This window comes from Chelonoidis abingdonii, chromosome 15 (genome assembly GCF_003597395.2).
Source record: "Chelonoidis abingdonii isolate Lonesome George chromosome 15, CheloAbing_2.0, whole genome shotgun sequence".
Classification (NCBI taxonomy): Eukaryota; Metazoa; Chordata; order Testudines; family Testudinidae; genus Chelonoidis; species Chelonoidis abingdonii.
In genome coordinates this window covers 33,280,398-33,308,034 of record NC_133783.1, presented here as the reverse complement: position 1 = coordinate 33,308,034, position 27,637 = coordinate 33,280,398, and the positions used below count along the sequence as shown (strand labels likewise).

The 27,637-nt window shown below is 38.7% G+C and overlaps 2 protein-coding genes across 6 annotated transcripts in view; one reads left to right on the top strand and one right to left on the bottom strand.

Moving 5' to 3' along the window:
- The window catches only part of PLCE1 (phospholipase C epsilon 1), a 288,806-nt gene extending 285,195 nt beyond the window's left edge, over window positions 1-3,611 (top strand). For 4 of the 5 annotated variants that reach the window (XM_075072693.1, XM_032793107.2, XM_032793106.2 and 1 more), the window contains one exon: window positions 2,025-3,611. In XM_075072693.1, coding sequence (XP_074928794.1) covers window positions 2,025-2,204 — 180 coding nt within the window. In that variant the 3' untranslated portion in view covers window positions 2,205-3,611. The remainder of the gene's footprint in view (window positions 1-2,024) is intronic. The other variant, XM_032793105.2, reaches the window with a different exon arrangement.
- NOC3L (NOC3 like DNA replication regulator) overlaps window positions 1-27,637 on the bottom strand; it is a 51,992-nt gene that overhangs the window by 10,216 nt on the left and 14,139 nt on the right. Inside the window, exons 4-21 of the mRNA XM_032793109.2 lie at window positions 25,814-25,971; window positions 25,645-25,704; window positions 22,437-22,567; window positions 21,980-22,141; window positions 18,730-18,823; window positions 18,217-18,392; window positions 17,803-17,931; window positions 16,901-17,032; window positions 16,438-16,518; window positions 15,407-15,507; window positions 14,860-14,932; window positions 14,699-14,762; window positions 14,539-14,610; window positions 13,160-13,341; window positions 12,711-12,839; window positions 10,995-11,092; window positions 10,187-10,271; window positions 9,120-9,251 (exon numbers count right to left, since the gene is read on the bottom strand). Of these exons, the coding sequence (XP_032649000.1) occupies window positions 9,120-9,251; window positions 10,187-10,271; window positions 10,995-11,092; window positions 12,711-12,839; window positions 13,160-13,341; window positions 14,539-14,610; window positions 14,699-14,762; window positions 14,860-14,932; window positions 15,407-15,507; window positions 16,438-16,518; window positions 16,901-17,032; window positions 17,803-17,931; window positions 18,217-18,392; window positions 18,730-18,823; window positions 21,980-22,141; window positions 22,437-22,567; window positions 25,645-25,704; window positions 25,814-25,971 (2,059 nt within the window). The remainder of the gene's footprint in view (window positions 1-9,119; window positions 9,252-10,186; window positions 10,272-10,994; window positions 11,093-12,710; window positions 12,840-13,159; window positions 13,342-14,538; window positions 14,611-14,698; window positions 14,763-14,859; window positions 14,933-15,406; window positions 15,508-16,437; window positions 16,519-16,900; window positions 17,033-17,802; window positions 17,932-18,216; window positions 18,393-18,729; window positions 18,824-21,979; window positions 22,142-22,436; window positions 22,568-25,644; window positions 25,705-25,813; window positions 25,972-27,637) is intronic.

Below are 27,637 nucleotides of genomic sequence, written 5' to 3'. Positions count from 1 at the left end.
CATGGGCTTCCCATCCTGCTGCATGTAAATGAACCTTTCATTCTTTTGATTCCACACAGAAGACAGGTTTAAGTAACTGCCTTTTCTCCTGTTTGGGAGGGAATCTGTTTCTCCCCGTTTGGCCACAGACTTTAAAAAGTAATAATATTAAGTATCCGTATTTCCTCAGATAGTGTTAATACATACATTTCACAATAATATTGTGTCACATTAGTTTTCTGCACACTTTTAGAATACACTAATATTGTATACAATCAGTTGATTCATTTGCTTATCACTTGAGGTTTAGTCCCTGCCCTTCCTCCTCCTCCTCCCCCCCCCCATCTTTATAGACCAGTAAACCATTGCAATGTATTCTTCCGAAGGTTCCCCACAAAGTAGTTTATTCTAGTGGTGCAGGACACTACATTCTGTTTCTCCCCTCATTTGTTAGTTTAATAGCTTTGTTTACCTAATATGTAAAAATGGACCTTCATTGTCTTCATCTGAAGATTGGGCAGGACAGAAAATCAAATACACCTAAGGCAGAGCTATTTAACCAACTCCACCCGACATGCTGGGTTTAAGCACATTTTAGTCGTAATTCAAATATATTCATAACTCTTAATACCCACCATGTACATACAAGAATATTAATGATGAGTTATTAGTTTTCAAATGATACCTCAAAGGCATATTTTGTGCAACGATTATTACAGTACATGCTTAGTATCTCAACACCTGCCACCTAACCGTTCATTTTTTTTTTTTAACTGAAAAATTCTCAGGTTTTACAAAAGCTGTTAATCAGTTTTTAAGCTATTTTCACCCAAAGTTTGGACTGTTCAAGTACATGAAAATACTGATTTTCTGAAGAAAATCCACATTACATCAGGTAAATGTGTTTGTTAATAATAAATTAGTCTAAGTAATGCAACATAGTGGAAGTTACACACACATACCTTGGTGCTCAGCTCCTAAAACTGGAACTCTGCAGGCCCTGACGCAGAGGTGATGGTGGCTTGGTAACCCAGGTTAGTGCTGACCACTCCCCTAGAGGGTGGGGGGTCAGGGTACTGAATTGATTTCTCTCCTTCCAGAGTGGGAAGCTGAGTCAGAAGTAATCTGACTTTTCTTTCTGCACTGCCTTTTTCCCTCCTGTCCTACCCCCTGTATTACCCAGAAAACTTTGAAGTTAATTTTTTGCACCAATTTTTACATTTTTGCAATAAACACTCAGAAAAATTTAAACAAAATTAAAACCAAAAATAAAGGGTCTTGTTACAACTCATCAGTTACATTAAGAAAAACCTTTTGGCCAGCAGCCTTGGCCCTGCTTCACACCATCCAGCTCCTGCTACAATACCTAGAAATCTTAACCTTTCCGGACCATCTGTCTTAGCTCTCCGATTCCAATTCCTGTAACTCTGCATCCCCATCTCCCTGCTGTATTACCATAGGCTAAATACAATTTCAAATAATAGGTGTACAGAACCCTGTGAACTGCTGTCATTTTGTTGCCTTTATTCCCAGCCAGCGGAAAAGCAGCTTGCTGCTGTGGATGGAGCTCTTGACACTTGTGAAGTAGCAGGGAGAAACTGCATATTAAATACAGAATTGAACCACTTAGTACTTCTACCCCGGGCGTTATAGCTATGGCACGGGAGAATATGGTTCCTTTTCCCAAAAAGAGATGTTGCTTCTTTAGCATAGCATTGCATTTATAGGAAGTACATTGTGAATACAGTTTATCTATTTATCTATACTGTATCAGTCATGACTATCTAGGCAGCAGACTTGCTAAGGCTTAATGGCATGTTCAGCAGCATTCTAATTCTGCAGTTTTAAAATAATTTTTGATAGGAGACACTCAGGACACTGCTTTTGTGAACCTGATAGGGAAGATTTGAAAAATGCTGCTATTTGCTCTCACGTGAAATCCAAACCATATTTCAAACCTCAAAGTATCAGTGAGCTGACAATCTTGTAATTTAACTGTTTCTGATGTCTGTGGGATTTTTTTTTTTTTTTTTTTTTTTTTACAGGCAGCACGAGATGATAAAAGAAAAGGCATTTCATTTGCTAGTGAACTTAAGAAATTAACCAAGTCAAGTAAACAGTATCGTGGTTTCACATCCTCACCTTTGCAGAGCTCACCAGACAATACCCAGGCTAAAGATGAAAAATCTGCAGGCAGTTTGACATTTAGTGACAATATGGAATAACATCCATAAATGCCAGCAGTATGTTCTATGCAGGTATGACATGTGTGCTCCTTGTTTCTAAATCAGGCATACTCTCTGTTGATTTTTCAAGGTACAATTTATAATTTTTTTTTCAAAAGTGTGCTTGGTAAACCCTAGTGAAGTACAACAAGCAGCCAGAAGTTCATGAAAACTCTCTATGCTTTTAGGTTATAACTCTGTACTGGTACAAACCCATACACAGGCAGTCCTAAAGATAAATGCAGATCTAAATGCCGTGAAAATTGCTAGGAACATAGGAGTTTTACTTCGCCTACTGTGCCTGCATCGTCCTAGGGTCCATCACAGCAGGTAACCTGACAATGGCCAGTCCTTTTAAGAGACTCTTAGAATGTAACTTGGCTTCGACACACACTGTGACAGTGAGTTCCACAGGTAATGCAGTGTGCTAACTGGTATTTCCACACAGGCTCTTAATTAAGATATGCCATCATTTTGTGTTATGGGACAACTGAACTTTACTAAACATTAATTTATATGCATTTAATATTATTCAATTTAAAAAATATGATCTCTTACTCCTCTCTCCATACATAAACTGTTTTTAAATCTCTATATACAAATACTTGTGGCAGAGTGTCTAAGAATTTTATTGTCCCTTTCTGAATCTTTTAAAAATTTCTTCCAGGTTGCTTGAGCGAAAGTGACAAACCCCAGTGCGGAATTAAGGGCGACAGTGTACCATTTATGTATATGACAGATGATAGTTCCAGACACATTACTATTAGCACTGGGCCTACTCTAACTCCAAAAGATTTTTTCTGAGAGATACCAGCTAGTTAAGATGGAAGAAAATCTTGCCCAAAAAATCTTTAATAATCCCTTATCACGTGAATCCTTTCCACTCACTCTCAATGATCAAGATACTATTTATATCTACTGTCACTTCATCAGAATTCAAGTAATAAGGCTTCCAATAATACTTTGTTACAAAATTCCTTTAAAATTTATTTTATGGTATGGAGGCACCTATTTATACTCTTGTATTTGAATTTAAATGCTATCATCATCTCTTCCTTTTTCCAGGTGACTTTAAAGGCCCCAAAATGCCCAAGACAAAAAGCCACTCTGAGGCTGACAAAACCAGAGTGAGATAGAGGAAATATGACAGTCTTTCTCCACATAGCCTTACATTTACTTGACAACTGGAACCAACATCACAGATTCCTTTTTGCATTCTCCACGAAGGAAACTGCGGAGGCCTAAACTATTCAGCGCTAACTTGGCCTATTCCAGACTGACTTTCTTGGTGACAGATACAGATCTAGTAATGCTGAGTGGGATGTTACAGTTTCTAATGTTTGGAAAGACGCTTGCCAGCATTTGAAAGAGCAATTCCTTTCTTCACATCTGCAAAATCTGGAGAGGAAGATTAAGCAGATTTCTTAAATTGTACTTTGTAAACAGAAACATGTCTTTTTTATTAAACAAAAGATTAACTAATTGCTTTAAGGGAAGAGAACTAGAACTAAACTGTTCTGTGTATTGTGTGAAAATAATGCACCTTTAAAGGTTCCTGTTCAACACTGTTAGGTGATTGTAGAAAGATTTACATAGACTGTAACTTTCTTGGCATCACAGATTTAATTTTGGTGATAAAACCATAAATAACTATGGTAAGCGTTCTGAGTATATCTACATTCACAAAATAATCATGTACAAACAGCTAACTACACCTAATTGATAGTGATATTTTGACAAGGAACAACATTTTCTTCATTCAAATTCTAGTTTTCAAGGCTTCTGTTTCAAGTAAGAATGATTATTTATTTTCATGTTTCAAGGTATGTGTCACTGTAATATATTATACTGTACTTTTTAAAAACTGCAGCTTCATCTATTTTGGTTTAGGGGAAAATAGTAATTTTCTGTTGAAAAGAAACATTCAGAAAATAACTATTGGAAGCATGCAATTGCTTAACATTTCAGTTGTGAAATCATAGTAAAAGAAATCTCAACATTAGTGTGTGTTAGAGAATGGAAAATATTATAGGCATCTAAATATTTTTTATAAATGAGAAAATAACTTCTGCTTATATCCAGCGTGTGTAAAGAACCCAGGCTACTCCATTTATTTTCCAATATAAACGTGACATGTTTATGTAGAAGCACTGCTGTAAAGTTGTGTATATGTCTGAAATCATGATTTTTTTAAAGAAGTTAGTTATAGCTGTATCATTTTCTTCAGTGTTAGTAAAAAGCAGTTCATACTGACTTATACAAAGTAAGGGCACAACTGAAACTGCCATCCTTCTGATGGCCATACACAAGAACTTTGTCTAGTAACTAAACTATTCAGCACAAGCTTTGGCTACAGTTCAGACCATATGACTGACGCAGGGCTTGCTGTAGATGAATAAATCAAGAAATGGCAAATCAGTTAACTAAGTTGATAGGACAGAAAGAGAAGCAATCTGAAGTGGAATGAAATGTAGGGAGATGATTCAAGCAGTCTGATTGGCTAATATAAAGGGTATTAATTCTCTGTGCTGGAAGCTCTACATCCCTGGAATGGCCTCTAGCACAAAAAGCTGCTGTTTCTAAAGAGAATACAGAAAGAAGTTAGAAAGCAACTATCACCTTGCAGGAAGTGCCCTCTTCAGGCTGATTCAACATTAGAAAAAAACAAACAAACTACACATTCAAAACTCCCTTACTGAGGCATACCCAGCAGTCATTCACTGAACCCACCTACTTATATTGAAATTCATCTGTCTTTATCCCATTTTAAAAATAGTAACCATACCAGCTATCTATTCTGGAGTCTGAGAAATTAGCAATATTGTCAAGCAGCGCCGTGTCACTTGTCTAAACGTGGTTTTTAGAGTTACACTGGAGAAGATTACACAGATATTTTGAAAAGTGAGTAGGCATGTAGCAGCCACTGACTTTACAGGACCCTAAGCTGCTTAGGCTCTTATGAAAATCCTACTAGTCACCTATCTGCATCTTTTTTGAAAATGGGCCTTAAGCCTCTCAATTACTTCAGATTTCAGAACTGGTTATGGTGAACAAAAATAGCTGCTCGAAAGTCCCTATGCTGTTCTTTAGAATTAGACATGGAAGGACTAAGGAACAAAGTAACCAGTCCCACTGTGAGAGATACAGGAAATTCAGTCTCCATGGCACATAATGAAGAACTGTTATTAAGTGAAATTACATGGTGTTTTATTACCCCTTCAAGCAATAGCTGCATTGATAGTGTATAACTACTGTATGTATATCTTTCATGTGTCCTTTGGCTAGAGCTTAGATGAAGGTCTGATCCCTTTTTTTTTTTTTTTAAATGTTTTTGTGTGTGTGTGTGTGTGTGTATATATATATCCCCTGCATTGGTGGTTAAATCCAGTTAGATGCATGAAAATATTTACCCTTCATTTGATAAATGGATTCTCCACCTATTTCCATTAGCACTGAAAGGAAGATGGTTGGTTCCTGCCAAATTTGGACACCAGTATCAGCACAGGTGTGGGAAAGCTTTTGTAAATCTACTACAGATCTAGCAGCAGGAGAACTCTTGTGTAGGAATGCCACAAACATTGTAATTTCTGATTGCTACTAGACTTGAAAGAAAATTTAGATAAGGGCATCCTCGATTATAACATGCAAAGCAGGTAAAATCTGGCAGCCATTTAAAAAGCAGATTTGTGCTATTTGTGACTAACATACACTCACTGTGTAACTGCAGGATGTAGTTTATCCATAGGGACATTTTCTCTTTATTTTAGCCTTGCCCAATTGTCATGAATACTTGCCAGCCACAGGACAACACCTACTTAAAAGCATAGTGGTAATGAGAAAACCTAGCATTTTGCATGTTCAGTTTAAAAAAAAAAATCATTTTACAGAGGTAGGCATGGTAGAATTTTCCAAAACTAATTATATTGAATTAGGGCGTTTTTTTTATTAATGTACATCGATTTACTTAAGTTTCAAAAAACAGGGAAGGTTAATCAACAACACATTACATTCTGCATTAGTTAATTGCATTCACGTTGTTTTGGTCACAGATAAAAGTAGAGGAAGCACATAAGCTTTCCATTTTTATAAGCCTACAAATCCCCCAAAATGAAATTATATAGAGCTATTACTCGTGTTAAACTGCTTTAACTTATTTAAAACACTATAAACAGATTTAACATCAAGCTGTTTGGTTAATAGGAAAATTTGTCCTGTTTACCCATAGGTTTCCTTTCTTCAAGAATACAAGTCCATAGATATATATTAATAGGTTTGATGGATGGACAGCTGTGGTTCTGCCTCCTTGGCAGTTCACGCTGAATGCCATCATATGGATCTGTGGACCTGGATTTGATAAGGAAACATTTTTATTACAAACTATTCATAGGAAATAATTTACCACAGCACAGTATATAATATAAATCTTCCCAAAACCTACAAATGATAGCAGGACTCAACATGGGCAGTCCACTTCCTGTTACCTATTTTGTAAAGAAAACATTTTATTCTACACTTAAGCATTTTTTTTAACCCTTCCTACCTATGTCTGTATTTGTTTCTATGTAAAGTAAATGCTGGTATCAGCGCTTGCATGGGATTGACATTGGAAGCCATAGGTCTCGGCTGTGTTGCATACTACTCAGTTTTCAGGAACTGGACTGTTGTATTGGCTGGTGTTCTGTCAAGTTTTAAGAAGATTAAGAAAAAAACACCCTAAAAGTACTATGTCACATTTTAAAAACATACATCACATTTGTTTTTAGTTTTATTATTACTAATATTACTTGGTGGAATGTCTCAATAACCATCTCCTGAAAATAACATTTAGCCTCTAGAGACCACTATCAAGTTATCGAGAACAAGATTTTAATGGAGAAGTATCTCAACATTAAGATCACATTCTCTTTAAACTCAGTTTGACTTTATAAAAGAGAACCTGTCAGTGGCTTTTTACTTCAAAATTGAGTCTTCAGCTTCTGAATGCTAGTGATTTTGCTCTAGCTCTCAGAATGCAATTTAGCTTCAGCAGATGATTATTAATCACTTTGTTGTTCCTAGCCCATTAGATTTAAGGATGGTGGAGTGTTTTCTATTTGTGATAAACTTTTCATAACTGCTGCAGTGCTACATAGTTGACAGAAGTAACAAACACAAAACAAAAAACAATAGTAAATATTTCTCACACATATATTGGCTATTTCAAACTGATGTATTAGTTGTGCGATTGTCTTTATTCTGCTGCTTTAAAGTGTGTCAAAATGTTTTGTCAATGTTCTATCAGTACATGCCAGTTTTTATAAATTTTACATAATTTAAAAACTATGTATTTTAAAACTGACTTTCCACCTGGACTACTTTTTCTCTGACTTGAAAAGTAAACTTATATTTGTATATGTTGGAAAAATAAATGTTTTGCGAAGTGGACCTTTAGTTCTTCTTTCCTGAACTGCCAAAATTCTTGGCAATGGGGACACTTTCTAAAGTTTTCAAAACTTAAATCACATCTCTTTCCCCCAGACCCGAGTCATTTAAGAACAGAAGTATTCAAATTCAGAAGACTATGTGGAATACTATCTGTACAAAGCCACAAGCATTCTATAGGTCCTTTTTACAGTTCAGGTAGTAAAAACTTGGTTTTTAAATATACTAATTTATAGGGACTCACCAGTACCTACTTCAAAAGTGAGATTTTTGTGCATTTATTCTTACTTCTTAGGACTATTTAACCTATTTTGATTGAAAATTGATAGCATAGTGGTATTAAATTAGATATTTAAAACAGATTTCACAGTAATTATGGTAGCACCTAAAGATCTGATCTGTTCTACAATAAAGGAAACATTTACTAAGTGTTGAGGGTTACCAGCCAAGTGAAAAAAGCCCCTGAGGGCAGGGACCATCTTTTTGTTCTCTGTGTGTGCAGTGCCTAGCACAACGGGGTCCTGGTCCATTCCTAGGACTCCCGGGTGCTACGATAATACAAACAACCACCATCTTGCACAACTGAAGCCTCTGTTGCATAGCATACCACACACCAAATCAGTTCTACACAAAGTCATATCTAAAGTGAATGTTAGAACTCTCACTTTCAAATAATTTCATGCAATTTATCTGCAAAGCTGACATGAAAATGGCATTAAAAACACAACTTATGCTAAGCTAACCAACCAAAAGGCCAGGGACAAGTACTCGTAAGACACACACAAAAAAAAGTTTATATCTTTACCCTTAATCTCTTAACAGTGCTGGTTCACTAAAGATATTGCAGAATGTCTGATTCTGTGACATCCAAAATATCATGAGTAGCACTGGAATTCAGCATATTATGATGTCCAATTCTGAAATACCTTCAATGGACCAGTAAGCACCAAGAGGATTTCACTGAAAGTCATTTAAATGAGAGAGATGAATAGATAGGGCAAGTTAGACAAGAGAAACAATTCAAGTTATTGCTCTTGGGATGCAGAGTCCCTAGATGTCTTAAAATAAGCATCAGAGATAGCAACCCTATGTGAATACTTCCTAAAATATGCATCCAGTTAGTTATAAACTAACATAAACCCAAAGAATCTCTTGCAAAATATATATTTATGTAAACAAAAAATATTGCAATAATCTACATCTCAAGCAATATTGAAGTCACCTGCCTTCAGACTTTTATACTTCCAGAAGTTGCTTTTGTTACAGTTCAGTATGGTTCCTGTGAGAATGGAGTCTACTTAGTTAACCAATAGGTTCTGGTTAACCGCAAAACACTGCTGTTACTTTGTGTGCATTGGTGATGGATCACACACTTTTATCTTTCCATAGCAGGACTTTATCTAAATTCCTGTAAAGATGATGGGCAACAATTTCTTTCTGCTATTCCCCCTTCCCTCCTCCAATTAAGAAGTCAATTATACTGGGTTGTAATACTTATGATAGGGATGATTCCTTTAAGTGTTCAGCAAAATCCAAGGGTCTGTGAACAGCAGCCTCATTGAGATGTGTCTGAATCAATTCCTTTAAATCTTCATTTAGAAATGAATCCCCTTGTAAAAATTTATCCTGGAAAGAATCAAAATGTTAGATATTGTACATCATTTATACAACTATCTAAATAAGGTCAACATAAGGGTTTCCATTACTGTCTCAAAGCAGTAGTGATAATTTTACTACTTTATTTTTCCTTCCCTAGATCACTTTCTGAAGGTGAGGACAGCAAATGTTCACTGATCCCTATTCACGTAGCAGGGAGAGATTGTCAGTCTGAGCAGGGGAGATCAGAGAAAGCACTTGCTTTCTAGACATGCTTTCTTCTTTGTAACTAAGCTAAGGGGAGCTTGCCACGTCAAACTATTTTCCTCTCCATTTTTAATAACTCTTACTTTTAAGAATATTACAGTATGAAACACCCACACACCTCTCAAAAAACTGTCCTCTAGCCTCTAAGGAGAGGCACAGAAGGCAAAAGGAGCCTAAATTTCTACTCATGGTTTCTGTCAAAGGGCCCGGACAGAAGTGCTCTGTCCCACTGAGGTATATTGCAAAGGCCTGTGGCAGGCAGACTCCAGAGGAGAAGCAAGTGGGCCAGGGTATGGCAAAACTGAGATACTGTCAGAGTTTGTTAGAGAAGCAATAAGATTCTTAAGCAATAAAGAAGACTCAAATTTAAGAGACCTAAGTATCTTTAACATAAAAACTATGTAGAGTTACTGATTTTTTTTTGTTAACTATATTCAGAGGTATTACATGCTAGGTATTCTCACTCAAGTACTAGACAGTTCTACTTCCATCTGCCAGTCCCAGTGCTGCTCTGCCAGACTTGCAGGTAATGTGATAACCCAGGGGAACAGGCAAGTTTACAAGCCATACAAGTTTTCATACAAGCCAGTTATTTATTTATTCTGTGCTGTCAAAAGGCTGCTGACATTAGTAGATTATCAGTAGGAGTTCTAGTATCTATCTGAGTGTTTAAGAAAGGATGTTGAAAGAGACAGTACCTTTTTTCTGGGTATAACTGATGCTACAGGAGGATTAAAAGTCATTCCTTTCATATTGTATGTCTCAAAAAGTTCTGTGCCAGATCTACAATACAAGATCAGTTTTACACAATTAAAAGACACAGTATGAAGTATATGTCCATAAAACGAGTCTCACTTCAGTACTCTAGAACTCAAAGTAACCTGCTCCTCAAATCACTATTTCAGTCATGCAAGGGAAGAATACCTGGTAATACAGAATATCAACTGGAAAAGTGATATGAATCAGAAATGTAGAGGTAGGACAAATAGACAAATTAAAAGCAAGTAAAGAGACTTTAAATTATTATATTGAGATTAACTACATAGCTGTGGCACAAACAAAGATGGAAATGAGGGAGATCAGAATCCAGCTCACAGAGACAATTGCTATGCATGCCTGACAAAGTTCCACACAGTCATCTATCCTCACATACTCCAGAACCCTGCACTGCAATTGCTTTTCATTGAACTGTCACAGCCCAGCAACGCTGCTCCTTATTGAGATCCCTAGGCTGCTACTGAGCAACACAACATGCTTTTGCTCCTCTGAGGGCAGAGTATGCTGTATTTGCAGGACTTTTATCCTCTGCATGGCCAGGAAACAAGCCCTTAGAAAATGCAGCCAGCTTTTGGTGCTTATAAAAGAACCATCATACTTTTGTTCTTCAAAAGTAATTTTCTTGCAGCATATGGAAAATTACTCACTGAGGAATTTTATAACACAGAACAAACAGCTTCTACTTTGCCAATGAACTATTTTTCAAAACATATGCATCATATCTCCCACCTTCGGCTCAGATCTGGTCTGAGAGCTTCTGAACCTTCAGCTGGAGCTCCAGCAATAAGGTGATCTGCAAATTTCTGTACTGTCGGATGATAGTGTCTCTGAAAGAACGAAGGGGATTGGTGAGGTACAGGATAGCATGTACTTAGGTACTTCGACAATAATAATAATACTGTATTTACGCACTGCATAGAAAACTTTCAGCAAACTTCTTTTCTGTTTCAGGATGAGACTAAGGATTAGCCAGTGTTCTGAGGGTTACACATGCTATGTTACCAACTCATAAAACCAATCAAATAGTTTGGATGCGGTGTCCATGATACTTTCACTATAGTTAATCTTAACTCTTTTTCTTCCAGTAGATAGTTCTAGCCAGAGTTATAAACAAACATTTTCCATTATCTATTTGCAGAGATAGGCCTTAATAATTTCTGGAATGAGTAGAGTAGGCTGCTTTAAAAGCAAACTGATAAAACGTAAGGGCCATAAAGGTTTTCATTAGGCTAACAGCTCCACTGAAACAATTTATCAAACAAACAGGTTAATGTAAAGATTTCCCTTACTACCATCTTTGTCGGTGCCTCAGATGGGTAGTTAATCTCAGTATAATAATTTAAAGACACTTCACTTGTTTTTAATTTGTCTAGTTGGTCTAACACTCAACTCAGTATAATTTCTCTGCTTATCTGCAACACAATAACTTTGCAATGCCACATCCCAATCAATTTCAAAATTAAAAGAAATGTTCTAGGTACTAGTGGGCACAAACCTATTGATTCTGCTGCAAATTAGAAGACAGGGAGAGACTGTGAATCACAGGAAAATCAAGCAGAGGAATCTCTCTGCAGCGCCCCCTGCAGCTGCCTATACATATCAAAGGCAGCACATTAACCTGCTGTGCTGGGAGCTTGGATTCTACCAGAAAGAAGAAAACTTTTCAGGGAGGATTTTGAGAGGAGTGGGGAGGAGAGAATCCAAGACTGCAGGGATGGGGTAGTGGGGGAGTAGAGACCCAGAGAGAACTGAGGAGTGGGGTTGAAAAAAGTGGTGGTGATGAGGGAAGCAGGGAGGAGGGGGAAAGGGAGATACTGGGTGGATTGGCAGGGAAGCAGGGATCCATAGTGGGGGGAGCATAGGAGACAGGGAAGGGAAAGTGGCACTGGAGGTAGGGGGAGAGGCAGGGACCTGGAATGGGGAGGAATGAAGGGACCATATCGTGGGGAATGAGGGTGTGCACATGGTACATGGGGAGAGGGATATGGAACACACACAAGAGCCCATGGCCTGTGACAGAGGGGTGGATGGGGGCACACAGAGCTCCTGTCATGAGGGAAGGGTTGGGGGGGGGGCGAGTTGCTGGGAGGCCCTGAAACAGGCTGCCACACAAGGAGATTGTAGGGAAGAATGAAGGGATGCAAGTAGACCTGGCGGGTGCAACGTGCTTGGCCTACACTAGCCACAAAACATGAGACCCTCTAGCATAAATACACAGAAAAAGTGTACATAGAACACAAGATTTCATCAGCCACCATCACAACAACCTACTTGGAAATACTATTGTAACAAACTGAAGATACTGAGTTAGCAGAAGTTAGACAAGGGTATGTCATTCATCTAGAATCCACAGTCTAGAGATTACAGCATTGAGCTGAGCTCTGTATTTAGTTAAGCATATAAACATTTAGCAAGCTCCCCAGAATTACCCAAATAGTAACTTACCCGTAGTGCATGTAATTCCCACAGAGCTGTGTTCTGAGCATTGCAACACTCTGGCTCATCCAGTTCTGGGAGATAAAGTCCACTACCTTGAGCCTCATTGTCTAGCAGGAGGTCTGTTTTTGGGAACGTCTATCACACCATCACATAAAAAAACTGATTATCTCACATAAAAAAGTTAAATGCATATAACATGGTAATAGAAGTTTAAGAGTGTAACCAAACATTCAGCACTATTTAGACTCAGCAGTACTTAAGGAAATCCTGCTTTCATGTTTAAAATATGTCAAAATATTCTGCAGTAAAATAAAACAATTTAAACACTACATAACAATTCATGGACTAGTAAATTCTGCAGCCCAGCGTCTTCCCCAATTGTAGGGGAGACTGCTAGCTGAAAGGAAATAATCAAGTAAGAAATTTTCCATTCCAGCAAGTGACTAAGAACTTACTTGCATCAATATTCTGTTGGTTGCCAAGATCCCAACACTGGAATTTGGAAGGACATGGAGAGCAAGTGTGGAAAGTCGCTTTATGAAAGCAAGGGCTCGTTGCTGGGAAACCTTTTTCCTACGTTTGGTAAGCATTACATCCAGGCACTGAAGCACTATCACCATGTCATCATTCGTAGCACCTCAAAAAACAGAATATGTAAAAAACTTATTTAAAAGGCAGCAAGAGACCTTCCACACGAGAAAGAAAATACTCTGTGAAGGAGGTTGTTTAGAAATTAGAGCCCTAGATCTATTTATTTATTCATTCATTCTACTATTTATGTACTAAAGCATAAATAATAGTTCAAACAGTGGTTATTAACATGATAGACAAAAACACCCATCTACTTTTATAAAACTATTCCTGCTCTGAGCAGACTCTATATATCTTTGCATCTTTTAACAATACATTTATTCAAACAAGGATGTTTAAATTCACAAAGATTCTTTTGGTCCTAATCACACTGATCATTCTATCAATTATTTATAGTTATAAAAGTGTACTCATCCAATGTTTTGGCTGCATATACAATAAAAACAATGTATAACATATAGTTAATTCATGAGCTCCTCCTATACAAGTTAATGAAACCCGTTTTAACTAAATGAATCCTTACTTTAATAGGCATCTTTTCATAAAGTGTTAAAGCATATATTAAGAGCAATTAATGTTGGAAATATAAAACTTACAAAAGATCAATAGAGATTTCAATTGCCTTTGCAAAGAATCAAGTCATATGGAGTCAAAAGATAGATTTCTATGAGAGGTTAGATCAGGGATAGGCCATTAGAAGCCCAGGGGCAGCATCCAGTCCACCAGATCATTTTATCTGGCCCACCACAGTCCAGCTCAGGGCAGGCAATCCAGCAATACCAGCAATACCAATACATTCACATCATATGATGCTACAGCAAGAGCCAATGGGCAGAAGCAGGAAGTCATGCCCAGCCCAAGCTCCACAGGCCAGTAGCTATTGTTGTGGGATGAGTGCAAGGCAGATGTGCTCTCCAACCCGTCCCCTAGATGGCAAAGTGTGACATTTCCCCGGTCACACCCGTCGGCCCACCAGAGGGTTTTAGTGGATTCTGTGGCCCTGTGCTATCTTAAAGTTACAAGTGCCTGGGTTAGATGCTGATTCAAAGTCACTCACTAGATCCTAATGAAATCTGACACTATTTGAAATTCGTATTAAGTAATGCCATAATATATATACTAACTTGAGAGAAGAACCAAGCAGTTAAAACAAAGGATGGCAAAGGCATCTTAAAATTAAATATCATACAAATAAAATCAACAGTCTATGCATTCAGATGTTAAAATAAGACACTGAAGTTACCTGCATGTAGCCTAAATAGTGTCCTGTAAAGGTGACTGTAGAACTTCGAAGGGTCAATGTTAAGAACATCACCTATTTAAAAAATAATCCCAGATAGGTTAGTGAAGTAAACCTACTTATCAGCTAAAATCAAATGACTTTTATATTTTAGAGAACTTACCTTGGCCAGACAGAATATGAAAAGCAGTGAGAACACAATGAAGACTCTCCCGATAGCTTAGATCCTGGGAATTCAAAAGAATAGCTGATACACAATAGATAAAGCTTTATTTTCAAAAAATGTCTCAAGAAATTACCTCATTAGGAAAAAGCTCAACTTACCCCAGATGCAATGAGAGAATGTAGAACAACCAACAGGTCATCAAAAAATTCTACATTTATCAGATGGGCAAACCTAGAATCAGGGAGATTTTTATTTTTCTGTAACTATAAACTATTTTCTCTACAAGCTCATTCAAAGCATTCTGTGACCTGCCAAAGACTACATCCTCTACTACCATCAAATGCCCTACTCTATATTTGCACAGCTTGATAATGCAATCCCTAGAGGCATATCTCAACTTTTCATTAACACTATTGCACAGAGCAAAGAATTACTTTCAATTTCTTTATTAACACACCAGAATAAATAATGCAATCACCTAAAGATTTTAAGGATTTTTGTGATGTAAATCCCATACTGACAATTAGATACTACAATGAAAGACATCAGAAATGCTCAAATATACAAACTGATGCATTTTGGTGTGTTTTATTCATCTATCCTTCGTGCAGTTCAACTGCTCATACAAAAGATTCTAAAATGTCTTTTTGCTGACTCATTTTTTTCTAAAATACATAGAAAATAATATTGACTCATAGCTCTTACTTTGCAAGACCTTCCAGTACTGCAGGCAAAAGAGGGGATTTCTGTACTTTCTTCAGTATTCTGAAGTAAGTTAAAAATATAATATTCAGAGTCTCTGTGTGCTGTGGGAAAAAGTACATAAAATCATATCAGTATGCATAGAAAACAGGTATTGCTGATTCATTTAAACTAAACTCAAAGCTTTCCTTTTCCTCTTTTTTGAATTTTGAACTCACTAGCCCCCGAAATCCTAATAATTACACATATAGCTGTCCAAAAATTCCTATCACAGAGGATACAGTCACACACTACTGAGTCAGCAGGTAGATTTTAGATTCTGTAGTAAACTAAAATTAATGGCAATATTTCTAAATTTGACCAACATAAATCATGCTTTTAAATTCCACTTTGACGCAATATCTCATTCAAAGAAAGAATGGAGAAGACCTGCTTAAATATAAATAAAAGGAAATAAATGCCAACAAACTGATACTGAGCAGTTGCATATATTTAAAGGGAAGCTGTTTTAAATAGGCACTGTCAGGCTGCCAGTGTGCCTGTCACCCTGGGGTAAGGACTACACAATTGAAACTGAAAACTGACATCATAATAAACATTGATAGGGCTTCTAGCAGCAGAATTTTTCTGACACATATTAAGGAACCCTATTACAGATTCAAGTAATTCCAGTCTGCTGTAGACTGTAACCTAGTCAGTCAGTTAGTTACAAATTACAGGTATTCTTTTCCTTTCTTTGTGCTCCACCTGTGTTTGTATAATTTCAGTGTCCTCAACATAGCTAGGTCGGTTAGCTGCAAAAAAATGAACCCTCCCCAGCTCCTACCTTCATGACATACAATAACCTTTCTGCCTGAGAAAAGGTCTTCCATGCCTCGTATCACTAGCCTCTCAGTGCACTATCATTACCGACTGAGCTAATGTGACAAAGAAAAGACAACAAACTGGACCACAAAATAGACTTTAGACAGCTAGTTTTAATTGCTTGCAAGAACACATGCAAAAGCAGAAAAATAATTTCTCCAATTCCCTACCAGTTTCAGTTTTTTTTCTTTACTCTCTGAGGCTTCTGCTTCCAGGAGTTCTCGTTCCAGCTTCTCTTCTGCTTTCTTCCACTGAAAATATATTCATTTTAAAGACATTTAATATTCTGGCAAATTAAAAAATTCCACTTCTCACTAAGCCTGGAGCCCCAGGGTCCACAGGTATCTGGAATAACCGTGTTCAGCGCTCTTCTGATCCTTTATGAGTCCCCTGGTGGAATGAAGTTGTCTTAACAATGGCAGAAGGGCAACTCATTTTCTAAACATCCCTTTCCCATCAACTAATAAACAGAACTGAGTCATTATTAAACGTTTTGCTACTTATTATAATAAATACCAGGAAAAGGACAGAATTAGAAAGATCAAACATTCCCTGATGCATAGTGCTAATGCAACGCATTTACCAGTGCCAAAAGGATAATGAAGGTAACAGAGGAGTTAATTTCAACTATACCTTTCTTTGCATCCTTGAAAGATTTTTCCTTTTCTCCTTAGAGGACATGAACTTTTTCTTTGCAGTAATGTCTTCTGCGTCTTTTTTTACTTCTACTTCTTTAATTCTTAGATGAAGGAATATTTTTAGCACCTAAAATTGAGAAAGAAACCATAACATATTTAGTGCCTGAAGTTTAACAAAGTCATGTGCAGCAAATTTACAACAGATTATCAACATCAGGAACTTCAAGATTGCGTGTGTCTGACTGAGCTTTTGCCATGTAATACTGGAGAATCTTAAAATTTTTATATAGTTAATTAGAAAACATACATAATGCATTTTCATAAATACTAATTTACAGCAGTCTTCCTTTAACTATAAACTCTGCAACATATTTAGTCACCTTAACCTATTTTCTTGGCTTAAATCCAGTGACTAGAACCCATAACCTGAGCATGCCTGAATTTGTTAGTCAATCAGACTTCACCGCTTGTAGGCACAACTGCAAAACTATCCCCATGCAAAGGAAAGATAGGAAGCACAGTAAGAGTCCAATATGGCTTCATCAGAAGCTTTTTAATTACCTGAAAATAAAAAAAAGAAGCCTACAAAAAGAGGAAACATGAATAACAAAGGAGTACAAAAGAGCAGCACAAGCATGAAGGGAACAAATCAGAAAAGCTCAGGCACAAAATTAGTTGCACCTAGCAAAAAGCAGTAAGAGGAAGTTCTTTAAATGCATCAGGTTTGTCAATCAGACTACATCCCTTGTGCTCTTTTTAAGGAAAGTCAAGAAGCCCTAAACTTGTTCTATGCTCAGGAAAAGTGAAGAAATATTCTATGGCTTTGCTAAGTATAGTCTTTCACTGTTTTTGCCACTGTCAAAAGAAAATTCTTAAGTACAACAGAAAGAAACTTACCTCAGGTCTAACATCATAATTTCTGCTCTTTACAAGGCCAGAAATCACTTTAACGACACCCAGAGAAACAGAGCCCAGTTTGTCTTGTTTAAAGAGCTTCTTTACAGCTTCACAGCACATTTCAGAAATCTGTAAAGTTAATTGAAATGTTTATTCTCAGAAAATGATATAAAAAAAACAGACAAGTTCATGCCAATAGTTACTCAACTAAGTTTCTATGTCAAAATTTAAAATGGTGTGAATATCCACTTTCAATAAAGAAGTTATCAGGTACAGAGAGAAAGTCTGTAAAACAAAGTGTTGAAAAGAGAGGCATGCTACAGTTGCTTTGTAATTAACTTTCAAAAATCAGAAATATTTTTCATATAAGAGAACACCTCTTAAAATCAAATAAATAATTAGAAAGATACCCACCAATTTTGATGTGTCATTCATGAGAGGTACAATCAGGACAATGATGTTATTGTGGAAATTGAAGTGAGGCAGCACCACAAGAAGCTCACACAGACACTTGACTGCAATCTCTGCCAGACCTTTATATGCTTTCAATGAGATCACATTACTTTTCTTCAGCTTCCTTTGCTTCCAGTCTGAATAAAACATTATTTTTGTTATTGTTATTATGCAAAACTTAACTACTGCATTATTTTTGAGTATTTTTCTGGAGGCTTTCCTAACGCTTTAGTAAAACAAATCTCAAGTACAGCTTTCTATGAAATAACAGTCAGAAAATGTTAGGTGCAGAAAGCAATATTCATTCCAAGCATAAACACTTATCCTGCAAACACTTATACGGGCGAGTAACTTTGTGCACATAACTAGGCCCTTTCAGTTCAACGGGATGATGCACGCATAATTGATGGCAGGATCAGGACCTTGTATCTAGCAATGTACTTAACTAAGAAATGAGGGAAAGCCACACTATACCTTTAACTGTTTGTTCCAGATTTTCCAAGTAAAACTTGTACTGGCTCACAAGGCCTTCTTCAAACTCTCTTAGTTTCTGAGTTTCTTTTCTAACCTGTAAACATAATACAGGTGAATTATTTTTAAAGACCTAAGTATTTCAGTTAACTAATACTACCAATATAAGGTTTGGTATTTGTTTTTTTCCCTTGTTTTTGGAATTGGTTTTGTATTATTTTTTTTTTTAATTCAATGAAGTTTAGTTTTTACAAGAGCTTTCCTAGGTATTATATACAGTTCTACCCCAATATAACGCAACCCGCTATAACACGAATTCGGATACAATGCAGTAAAGCAGCGCCTCGGGAGGGCAGGGCGGCGCACTCCGGTGGATCAAAGCAAGTTCGATATAATGCAGTTTCACCTATAACGCAGTAAGATTTTTTGGCTCCCAAGGACAGCGTTATATTGGGGTAGAAGTGTATTAAAATTAACTTTTCTGTACACGTTTTGCTGCTTAGAGACTTTTTTCTGCCCACTAGATCTAATTCACTAACAAGTATTTAAGAGGGATTTGGGAACTGGACTGCCTTTATGTAAAACAAGTTTAAAGCCAGAATCCTGAGTTGTGCCACCTCAATTTGTAAACACCTTCTAAACCAACATTTTACAAAATTCCAGGAGAATAAAGCAGCAGAGAATCCTGTGGCACCTTATAGACTAACAGACGTTTTGGAGCGTGAGTTTTCGTGGGTCAGGCCTGCGTCTGACGAAGTGAGTATTCACCCACGAAAGCTCACGCTCCAAAACGTCTGTTAGTCTATAAGGTGCCACAGGATTCTCTGCTGCTTTTACAGATCCAGACTAACACGGCTACCCCTCTGATACAGGAGAATAAAGGTATTCTGCTTTTATTTAGCAGAGAATGAAACGTACATGCAGAGATCTGGTCCAATGTAAGGGACATACAGGAAAATAAATCTGAATTAACTAAAGGGTGAATTTGAAGTGGATCAGTAAAACTGCATTAAACCCCATGTGAACACTCTTATTCAACATTAAAGTGGCCTTAATTCAGTTTAGCTTAAATCATTTTCAAAATAAGTTAAAATAAATCAAATTAAGGCCATTTTAATCCCAAATCAAAGCATCCACACAGGGATTTTAATGCAGTTTAACTAATTCACTTCAAATTCACACCTTTAGTTAATTCAGATTAACGTTCCTGTATGTCCCCATACATATACAAGCCCTAAAATACATGAATAATTGTATTCTTTATGATAGCATTTAATGGCTTTTCTTTCGGTTCAATTCCCTTGCCTGACACTGAGTATTGTTTTGTTCCTAGGTTACTGCTACTGAAAATTACCTCTATATTACATACTCCTTAACGCGAAACCTTTTTGGTGACTCTGAATTTACAAGTGTTTAAAACTTAGCATAAAAAAATAAACCTATCAAACATTTTACAAATGATACTTTGATTTTCTCTCGTTTAATATTTTATTTCTTTCCATTTTACAACATTTTAAACTAAAGCTGTAAATACTTATGGCTAATTAAATAAAACTATATAAACAGCAGCAGCAGTTTAGGTGTGTGGGAGGAGGCTTGGGAGGAAGGAGTGTTTACCTCAGGGTGGGGGGCTCCCTGGCTCCCACTGGCATGACCATGCAGCTCCTAGGCGGAGGAGGGGCGAAGGGACTTCATGCACTGCCCACGCCCACAAGCCCCACCCAGCCAATGGGAGCTGCACAGCCAGGGCTTATGGCATACAGAGGCCCCTGGCCCCTCTGCCACCTAGGAGGGGAGCCCCTACCAGCTCTGCCAACCTTCCCTCCACCCAGCACCAGCAAGGTCCTGGGCCACCTCCTCCTGCACCCCCAGATCACCCCCCAGAGCACCTGGGGCCCTCCGTCCAAGTTTTAGTTAGCGGTATATAGTAAAAGTCATGGACAGGTCACGGGCCGTGAATTTCATGACTTTTATTAAAAATATCCGTGACTAAAATGTAGCCTTAGCTATAATCTCATTAACACACAGGTCCCCAAACGGGGAGGATGCAGGGCCGGGCCAGCCCCCATGAGGGAGAGAGAGGTACCATCCAGCCCTGCTCTGCCCTCCGCTCCACTCCAGCTCTGGCTCCCAGCTGTGGCTCCTCTCTTGGCTCCAGCCCCAGCCTCGGTCCCCCCAACTGTGGTTTCTGATCCTAGCCTCACCCACGGCTCCGTTCCCAGCCCCAGATCCACCCCCAAATGCAGCGCCAACCTTGCCCCTCTTACCCCAGTCTCCACCTCCTCACCTCGCCCTGCCCTGGAGCTGAGGCCCTGCTCCCAGCCGGGGTGCAGACAGGGGTAAGGGGGAGGCACAACCCTGAAAAGTTTGGGGACCACTGCATTAACAGGTGAAGAGCCTCTCTGGGTATGTCTACACTGTAATGTAAACCCAGGATTAGCAAGACTTGACTCAGCTAACCAGCGTTAGGGAACCTCGGGCTTGAGCAGCTACACTGTATTTTAACTCAATGTTAAGACTTTCCTAGTCCAGGCTCAAACCTATGGCTCTGGAGTCTACACTGCAGTGCGCAGACCCAAGTCAAAGTAACCATATCTCAAAGACCCTAGTGTCATCCCCCCAATCCCCAAATGTGGCTGCTTTAGCCTAGGACCTAGGTGCACGGTGCGAAAACTTTACTGCCTGCCCTGCACATTACAGGAAGTTTGAAGCAGCCTGCTTGGCAAAAGGCTTGATCAGTTTGTTCTCCATTGCAAACCCAGGAGGTTCTCAGACACAGCATTTGCTGACTGGTGATCAGAAGGTTAATGATGACCTGAGTTGCTGTCATTTACAAAAGGGGCCTCTATTTCAATAAAGTGGATTGCAGATTGTTGGGACAGAGAGGCATAAGGAAGTTGTCCCATGCAATAGTGGGATACTTCCAGCTGACTCCCTGGAAACTAGTCACGTGGGGCTCCATCTACACCATAAAGCAATAATGCAAACTCGGATCCCGCCCCCCCGAAGCCCTGCAGGGTACTAGGACCCTGGGTCCAAGCCCTGTGTTAGTGCAATTGAAGTATAGACACTATGGCTCAAGCATGGGCTTATGCTGCAGTGTAAACATATCCCATAAATACTTCATGTTAAAGTAGGATTTGTTAAATTTGTTCAAAAACTAGATTTCTGTTAAACACTTCTTTTATTAGGCTGTCCCTGATCTAAAAACAACAAACTATCCACCCTATTTTATTGAAACCCGCAGTTTCACCTTGGTATGTTTTTCTGCTTCAGTCAGAGGCCGAATTTTGTAAGAAGGAGTAATATCTTTGAATATTTCCATCAGAGAAACCATCACCAGCTTCCGAACAATCACGGCCACATTGGGGTCTTGTTCCATTAGCATGGCACGCAACTCTTTCAGCTTCTTTATCTGTTCAAGAAAACATGGTGCAAGATAAATAAAGGTTATATCCCAAATAACACCAATGAATTCGTGTAGATTCTAACTACTGGTGGGTATGGGTAATAACAAACACAGTCACGCAGATTTACTTTGTCTGCAGAACAACCACCACGGCGCCCTCTTCTGCTGTCCTGTCTCTGCTGATTTTGGGTTTTCCATGGGTGCATAACATGTTGCATACTTTGCCATTCCTTGATTACTTCAGGTTTTAGTAATTAACTGATTTACTGTACCACACAGAAAAAAATCTAACACTACTCACGCTGTTTTCTGGGTCAGACAGAATGGCAGCTGCTAAGGCTGCAATGTGTCTCTTCTTCTCCTGCAGCTTCCTTCTCCTTTGAATTAGCAGTTCATCTGTAGTGAGCACAGGCTGGGGTTCTTCACTAGATTCTAATACAATAAAGTTTAATAGTTAACTTTTCCCCATTAGTTCGCACTCTTTAACTGTATGTTAGAAACCACTTAATAATCAAACTGTTACTTAGCAGATACAATATCATAATGTTAAGTTCAGCAATACAGCACTCAAAAGCAACCCAAGAGGTTTTTCAGGGCCATGTGATGACTTATGCAAAGTACAAGACCCACTTCACTTCTTCCAACCCAAAACAAACAAAGGAATAATGTCCTCAAACTTGGTAGGTTAGGTGTGTGCTTGAGATACAATTTTTCTGTTAAATTTCAAGTGAATTGGACAAGGGGATTTTGAATTGCAATACTCTAAGAAATTGAAGTGTTAGCAAGACTAAATAAATAAAAAAGTACAGTGATAAAACATAGCTGTACAGACTCTCATCAAACTGAGCTCTCATGCACTGAACAAAAGACTAATTAAATCAATTTTAAAAGTGATTAAGATTTTAATTAACAACAACCAAATGGCTTGTTGGCGTCAATGAACTTAAAAAGGATGACAACAACTGGAGATCTGAACTTCCATTTAATTTTTTTTTTTTTTTTTTTTTTTAATTACCTCAAATTGTAAATCCATCACTATGGTGGCTTCTCAATAGAAAATGGAAACAGTTTCCAACAAAACTGAAGACAGGTTGTTTCTAAACTAAAGTTTTTAATAACAAAAAAGGTGTTTTCAGCCATAAAACTTCTAATGCTTTTTTTTGGGCAGTTTTGTAACCTGAAAACGGAGAGTAGGAGACATTAAAAATTAAGATTATTCGAGTCAGCTATTTTAATAGGGGCAAAAGGGGTGGTGCCTTCCTGCTCCCCCTCGCCCTAGTCCCACAAGCACACACCAGTGGACTTTTTAAGGTGCTCACTTCCAATGGATCCAAGGGCTTGCAAGGTGTGTGTGTGTGTGATATGTAGGCTGAGGAAAGTATAGAGCTTGTGAGACAGAGAACAAGGTCATGAAGGGTATCAGCAGAGAAAGCTAAGTGATCTGATGGTAGAGAAGTAAGAAACAGAAGAGTGAACAAAAGTGGACAAGGGGAACAGCAGAACAGGGTACATTTCACACATCCTTGTAAACATTAAGAGTCTCAGCATTACCCCCTCTCCCGATCAGCTCCCAAGCAGGCTAAACAGGCACAATCAGTAGCTTTAAAATTTAAAACGTTGTTGCCCTCTGAATCCTTGCAACTTTAGTAGGCTCACTGGGAGCCCACCCTAATTTCCACAAGGTTTACCAGGGTAGCCAGGGTCCCTCACAACCACCCATTAGGAGATCCAATTAGACTCGGCAGCATAAAGTGTAAATAGTGTCACCAACCTCTCAACTCCATTTAGGTTTCTAGCCAGCCAACGAGTCAATTTTAGGTAGTCAGGTAGTACCTGAGGCTGGCTGGAGGGATTGGAGTTGGTTTGGCCCTGCCCAGCCCAGACTTGCACTGTGGTGGGGGTTTGGGCCTCCTTCACCTGGAGGGCCCCCCACAAGCCTCCTATCACTTGAGTGGAGGTGTTGCAAGGCAACTTCAAAATGAATTTTCTAATATTCCCCAAGAGGCTGCTGCACTTAAGATTTCTATTACTGTGCATCTCCAAACACTGTGGGCCCAGGAGATTCACAGGAAGAGAAGGAGGAATGCTTCCTGGTGTGCTGCCCCCTACAATCCTTCTACTCTACCTACTTCTCCCTAGGAACGGATAGCCTTATAAGGTGTACAGGAAAGGTATGTCATCAAGTGGGGTATAATTCTCAACTGAAGAAGGCATATCTGTGTTAGTTCTAACTGAGCTGGCATGCTGAGTGCAGCTGTGGCAACATGAGTGGCAGGAGGGGTTCACTACCTGAGTACATGCCTGTTCAAGACACTATGTAAGAACTTGGGATGGCTAGCCTCTCCCACCGCCCTGACTACACTCTATTTTTAGCATGCCAGTTCGATCCAAGCTAGCATGGATATGTCTCCTCAAGCCAGAAGTTATAGTCCCAGGCTGATATGCAGACATACTCTAAACTACAGGCAATGCAGAATTTTCAAAATGCTTTTAAAAACGTAAGATACCTCCAAAATGTGTACATACAGTTTGGCAGTTTGTAAGATTCAATACTCCCCCAGCTGAGTTTCTAACTCTTGTAAAAAGGAGCAGAGAGTATGTCTGCTTTGAATTTGAAAGTGGTTTTCTCTATGTGCACCGTGACAACATACAAACCCAATGCATCAACCAAATATTGGCAGTTTGACTGGAGAGAGAATTTGCAACAGAGTATTTTGATGTAAATTTATCACAACATAATTCATACTATATCATTTCAACCACTTTACTTGCATTTCCTGAGGACTGTTTAATTTACTCAAATGTGTGTTTTGGCTTTTGCTGCCTTGACTAAAACTGGCCAAGAAACTCCGGATATCTGGTTCACGCGAAATTTTGATATTTTGAAATTTGGTTTTGTTCTGCTGTCAACAAATTGCCATGTTCCCCATGAGCTCTAGCCATGACTAAGAGACTTAGGGCTGTGCTTATCATTTGAGTGAGACTCTGTGGCTTATTGTGGAAGTGCAAATTGAATTCCAAGTTTTCTGGGTTTCTCACATTTGATTGTTCAAGAATTTTTTTAGCTTGAAAGGTAATATATACTCAAAACACTGATACATGCTTCATTTTAAGATTTTTTTGTTTTGGGATAACCACCATGAACCAGGCAAGCCAGAGATTCCTGAACTAAGAATGAGGCTTCTTCCCTGACTGGTGAAACAGGCACAACAGTTCCAAAGGGCTTAGCCTAAGCATCAATTCTGGAGACATCAACACATCAAAACGATATTAAATGAAGTAATTCTGAAGTCAGCAACAGAATTTTTTCCTGCAAGTCCTGGAATTCTAGCAGGTGAGCATGAAGCAAGACAGGATTCGCTGCCAAATTGTGTGAGCAAATTGACGCTTGACTGAATTGAGCTGTCTGTTCCAAAACCACCTAAGCAGAATACATTCTGTGGTAAATGACTTTAATAAACAGAAAAAATCACTTTCAGCTGTCTAAGTGTAACAGGGTGTTTTATTACCTTCTACCACCTCCATTTCTTCTGTGTCTTCTTCCTCTTCATTCTGAGCAACACTGATGACTGCAAGAACAGAATGTATATTACAAACCTAATACTCAGGTTTAAAAAAAATTAATAAAATATAATCTTGCTAGCTGCTGTTATGTTGAATCCAGCACCTGTTTCTTACCTGGCTTTTCCATTGTTTGTGGAATAATGCCACTTTTGTCTTTGATAGGAAGCAGGTGAATAAGTTCTTTTTCTGGCTCAGTCTGCATGCGCCTTGGCATTTTCTCATATCTGTCAATCACGCTTTCCTGTTTTCGTTTCTTAGCATGTACAGGTTCACTGTATAGTGTAAGACAGACTATTCAATTCATCAAATTAGATATTAACTGTAAATTCAAAGTACACTGTCAAAATTAAAATCCTACGCCTAAAAAAAGAAAAAAAAGTCATGCAGTACATCACAAACCAGAACATCTGAGTGAGTTTCAGTGTCAGTTTCAGTTGCCGTTCCAGTTATTATTCACTGTTCTATGAATAAAAATGAACAAAAAATCCACCCTCCCATTCACCTCCAATGTTTAGTAAACTCAGATATGAAATCATATGGCTTAGTTAACTTAGTAAAAGAACGCACTATAAAATTCATAAGCAAACACTTTATTTGAAAGTTACAAGTAAAAATAAGTCAGTCATGTTATTTTGTGAAGGTCCGCATTTTTACACTGGCCCCCAAGCTGGTTTCTAAGGGCTGGTAACTGAAATCAGTTTAAAAAGAACAAACAAAAACGTTTAATAAGCGGTGCAACCCTTTAGCATTGACAAAAGTGTTTCTGTTTAGCTGCTAACAATCTAAGGCTACGTCTTCACTACCCACCGTATCGGCGGATAGCAATCGACTGCTCAGGGATCGATATATCGTGCCTCATCTAGACGCGATATACTGATCCCCGAACGTGCTTATATCGATTCCAGAACTCCACCAACCTGAATGGAGTTGCGGAATCGAAAGGGGGAGCCGCGGACATTGATCCCGCGCTGTGAGGACGGTGAGTAATTCGATCTTGGATACTTCAACTTCAGCTACATGAACAACGTAGCTGAAGTTGTGTATTTAAGATCGATTTTCCCCCGTAGTGTAGACCAGCCCTAAAACAAAACAGACATTCTTAAGCCAATACAAATGGGTCCATGGGGGGTGTTCCAAGTTCAACTGCAAAAACTTGTGTGTAAGTAAGTCTTAACAGAGGAATGAAATGCCCCTTAGAAGAACTGTGAAAACCTAATTAGTGCGGCTACTATCAGTCAAGATGCCTTGGGCCAAACTAAGAGGCTGTGAAAAAGAGAGCAGTAGAAAGAGGCCTCACTGTCATACGATCTGCCATAGCAAACAGACCAGTGCCCTAGTTATAGTCTGATGTACCATCTCCTTTTACAGGCTGTCATAACTTAGTTTGTTTTCATTCAGTTCCGATTCCTAACCTGTATATGTTTATATGTGACTACACAAATCTTTGTTTTGTAAATAATAGGTAGCCATCATATGGTCCAGCAGGCAACTAGAAAATCAATGGAACAGCAGCAGGATCCCCAAAGACTGAGATGGTGGCCTAGGAAATGCATGGGAAGAAATAGGTGCCTGAGAATGCAAACCACAAAAGCCAGCAAGCTAGGTGGGGAGCCGTCTAAACTAGCCAATGGGAGATGCCAACAAGAGGAGTATGTCCTCAACCCTGCCCCTCTCACAGTTAGGTACCTAAATCAGGACTGCAGAGAGGTGCCTATATGTGTTTGCAATGCACGGCAAGGAAAAGACGGTTACTCACCTTTGTAACTGTTGTTCTTCGAGATGTGTTGCTCATATCCATTCCACTTAGGTGTGTGCGCGCCGTGTGCACATTCGTCGGAGAAACTTTTACCCTAGCAACACTCGGTGGGCCGGCAGGGCGCCCCCTGGAGTGGCGCCGGTATGGCGCCTAATATATACCCCTGCCGGCCCGACCGCTCA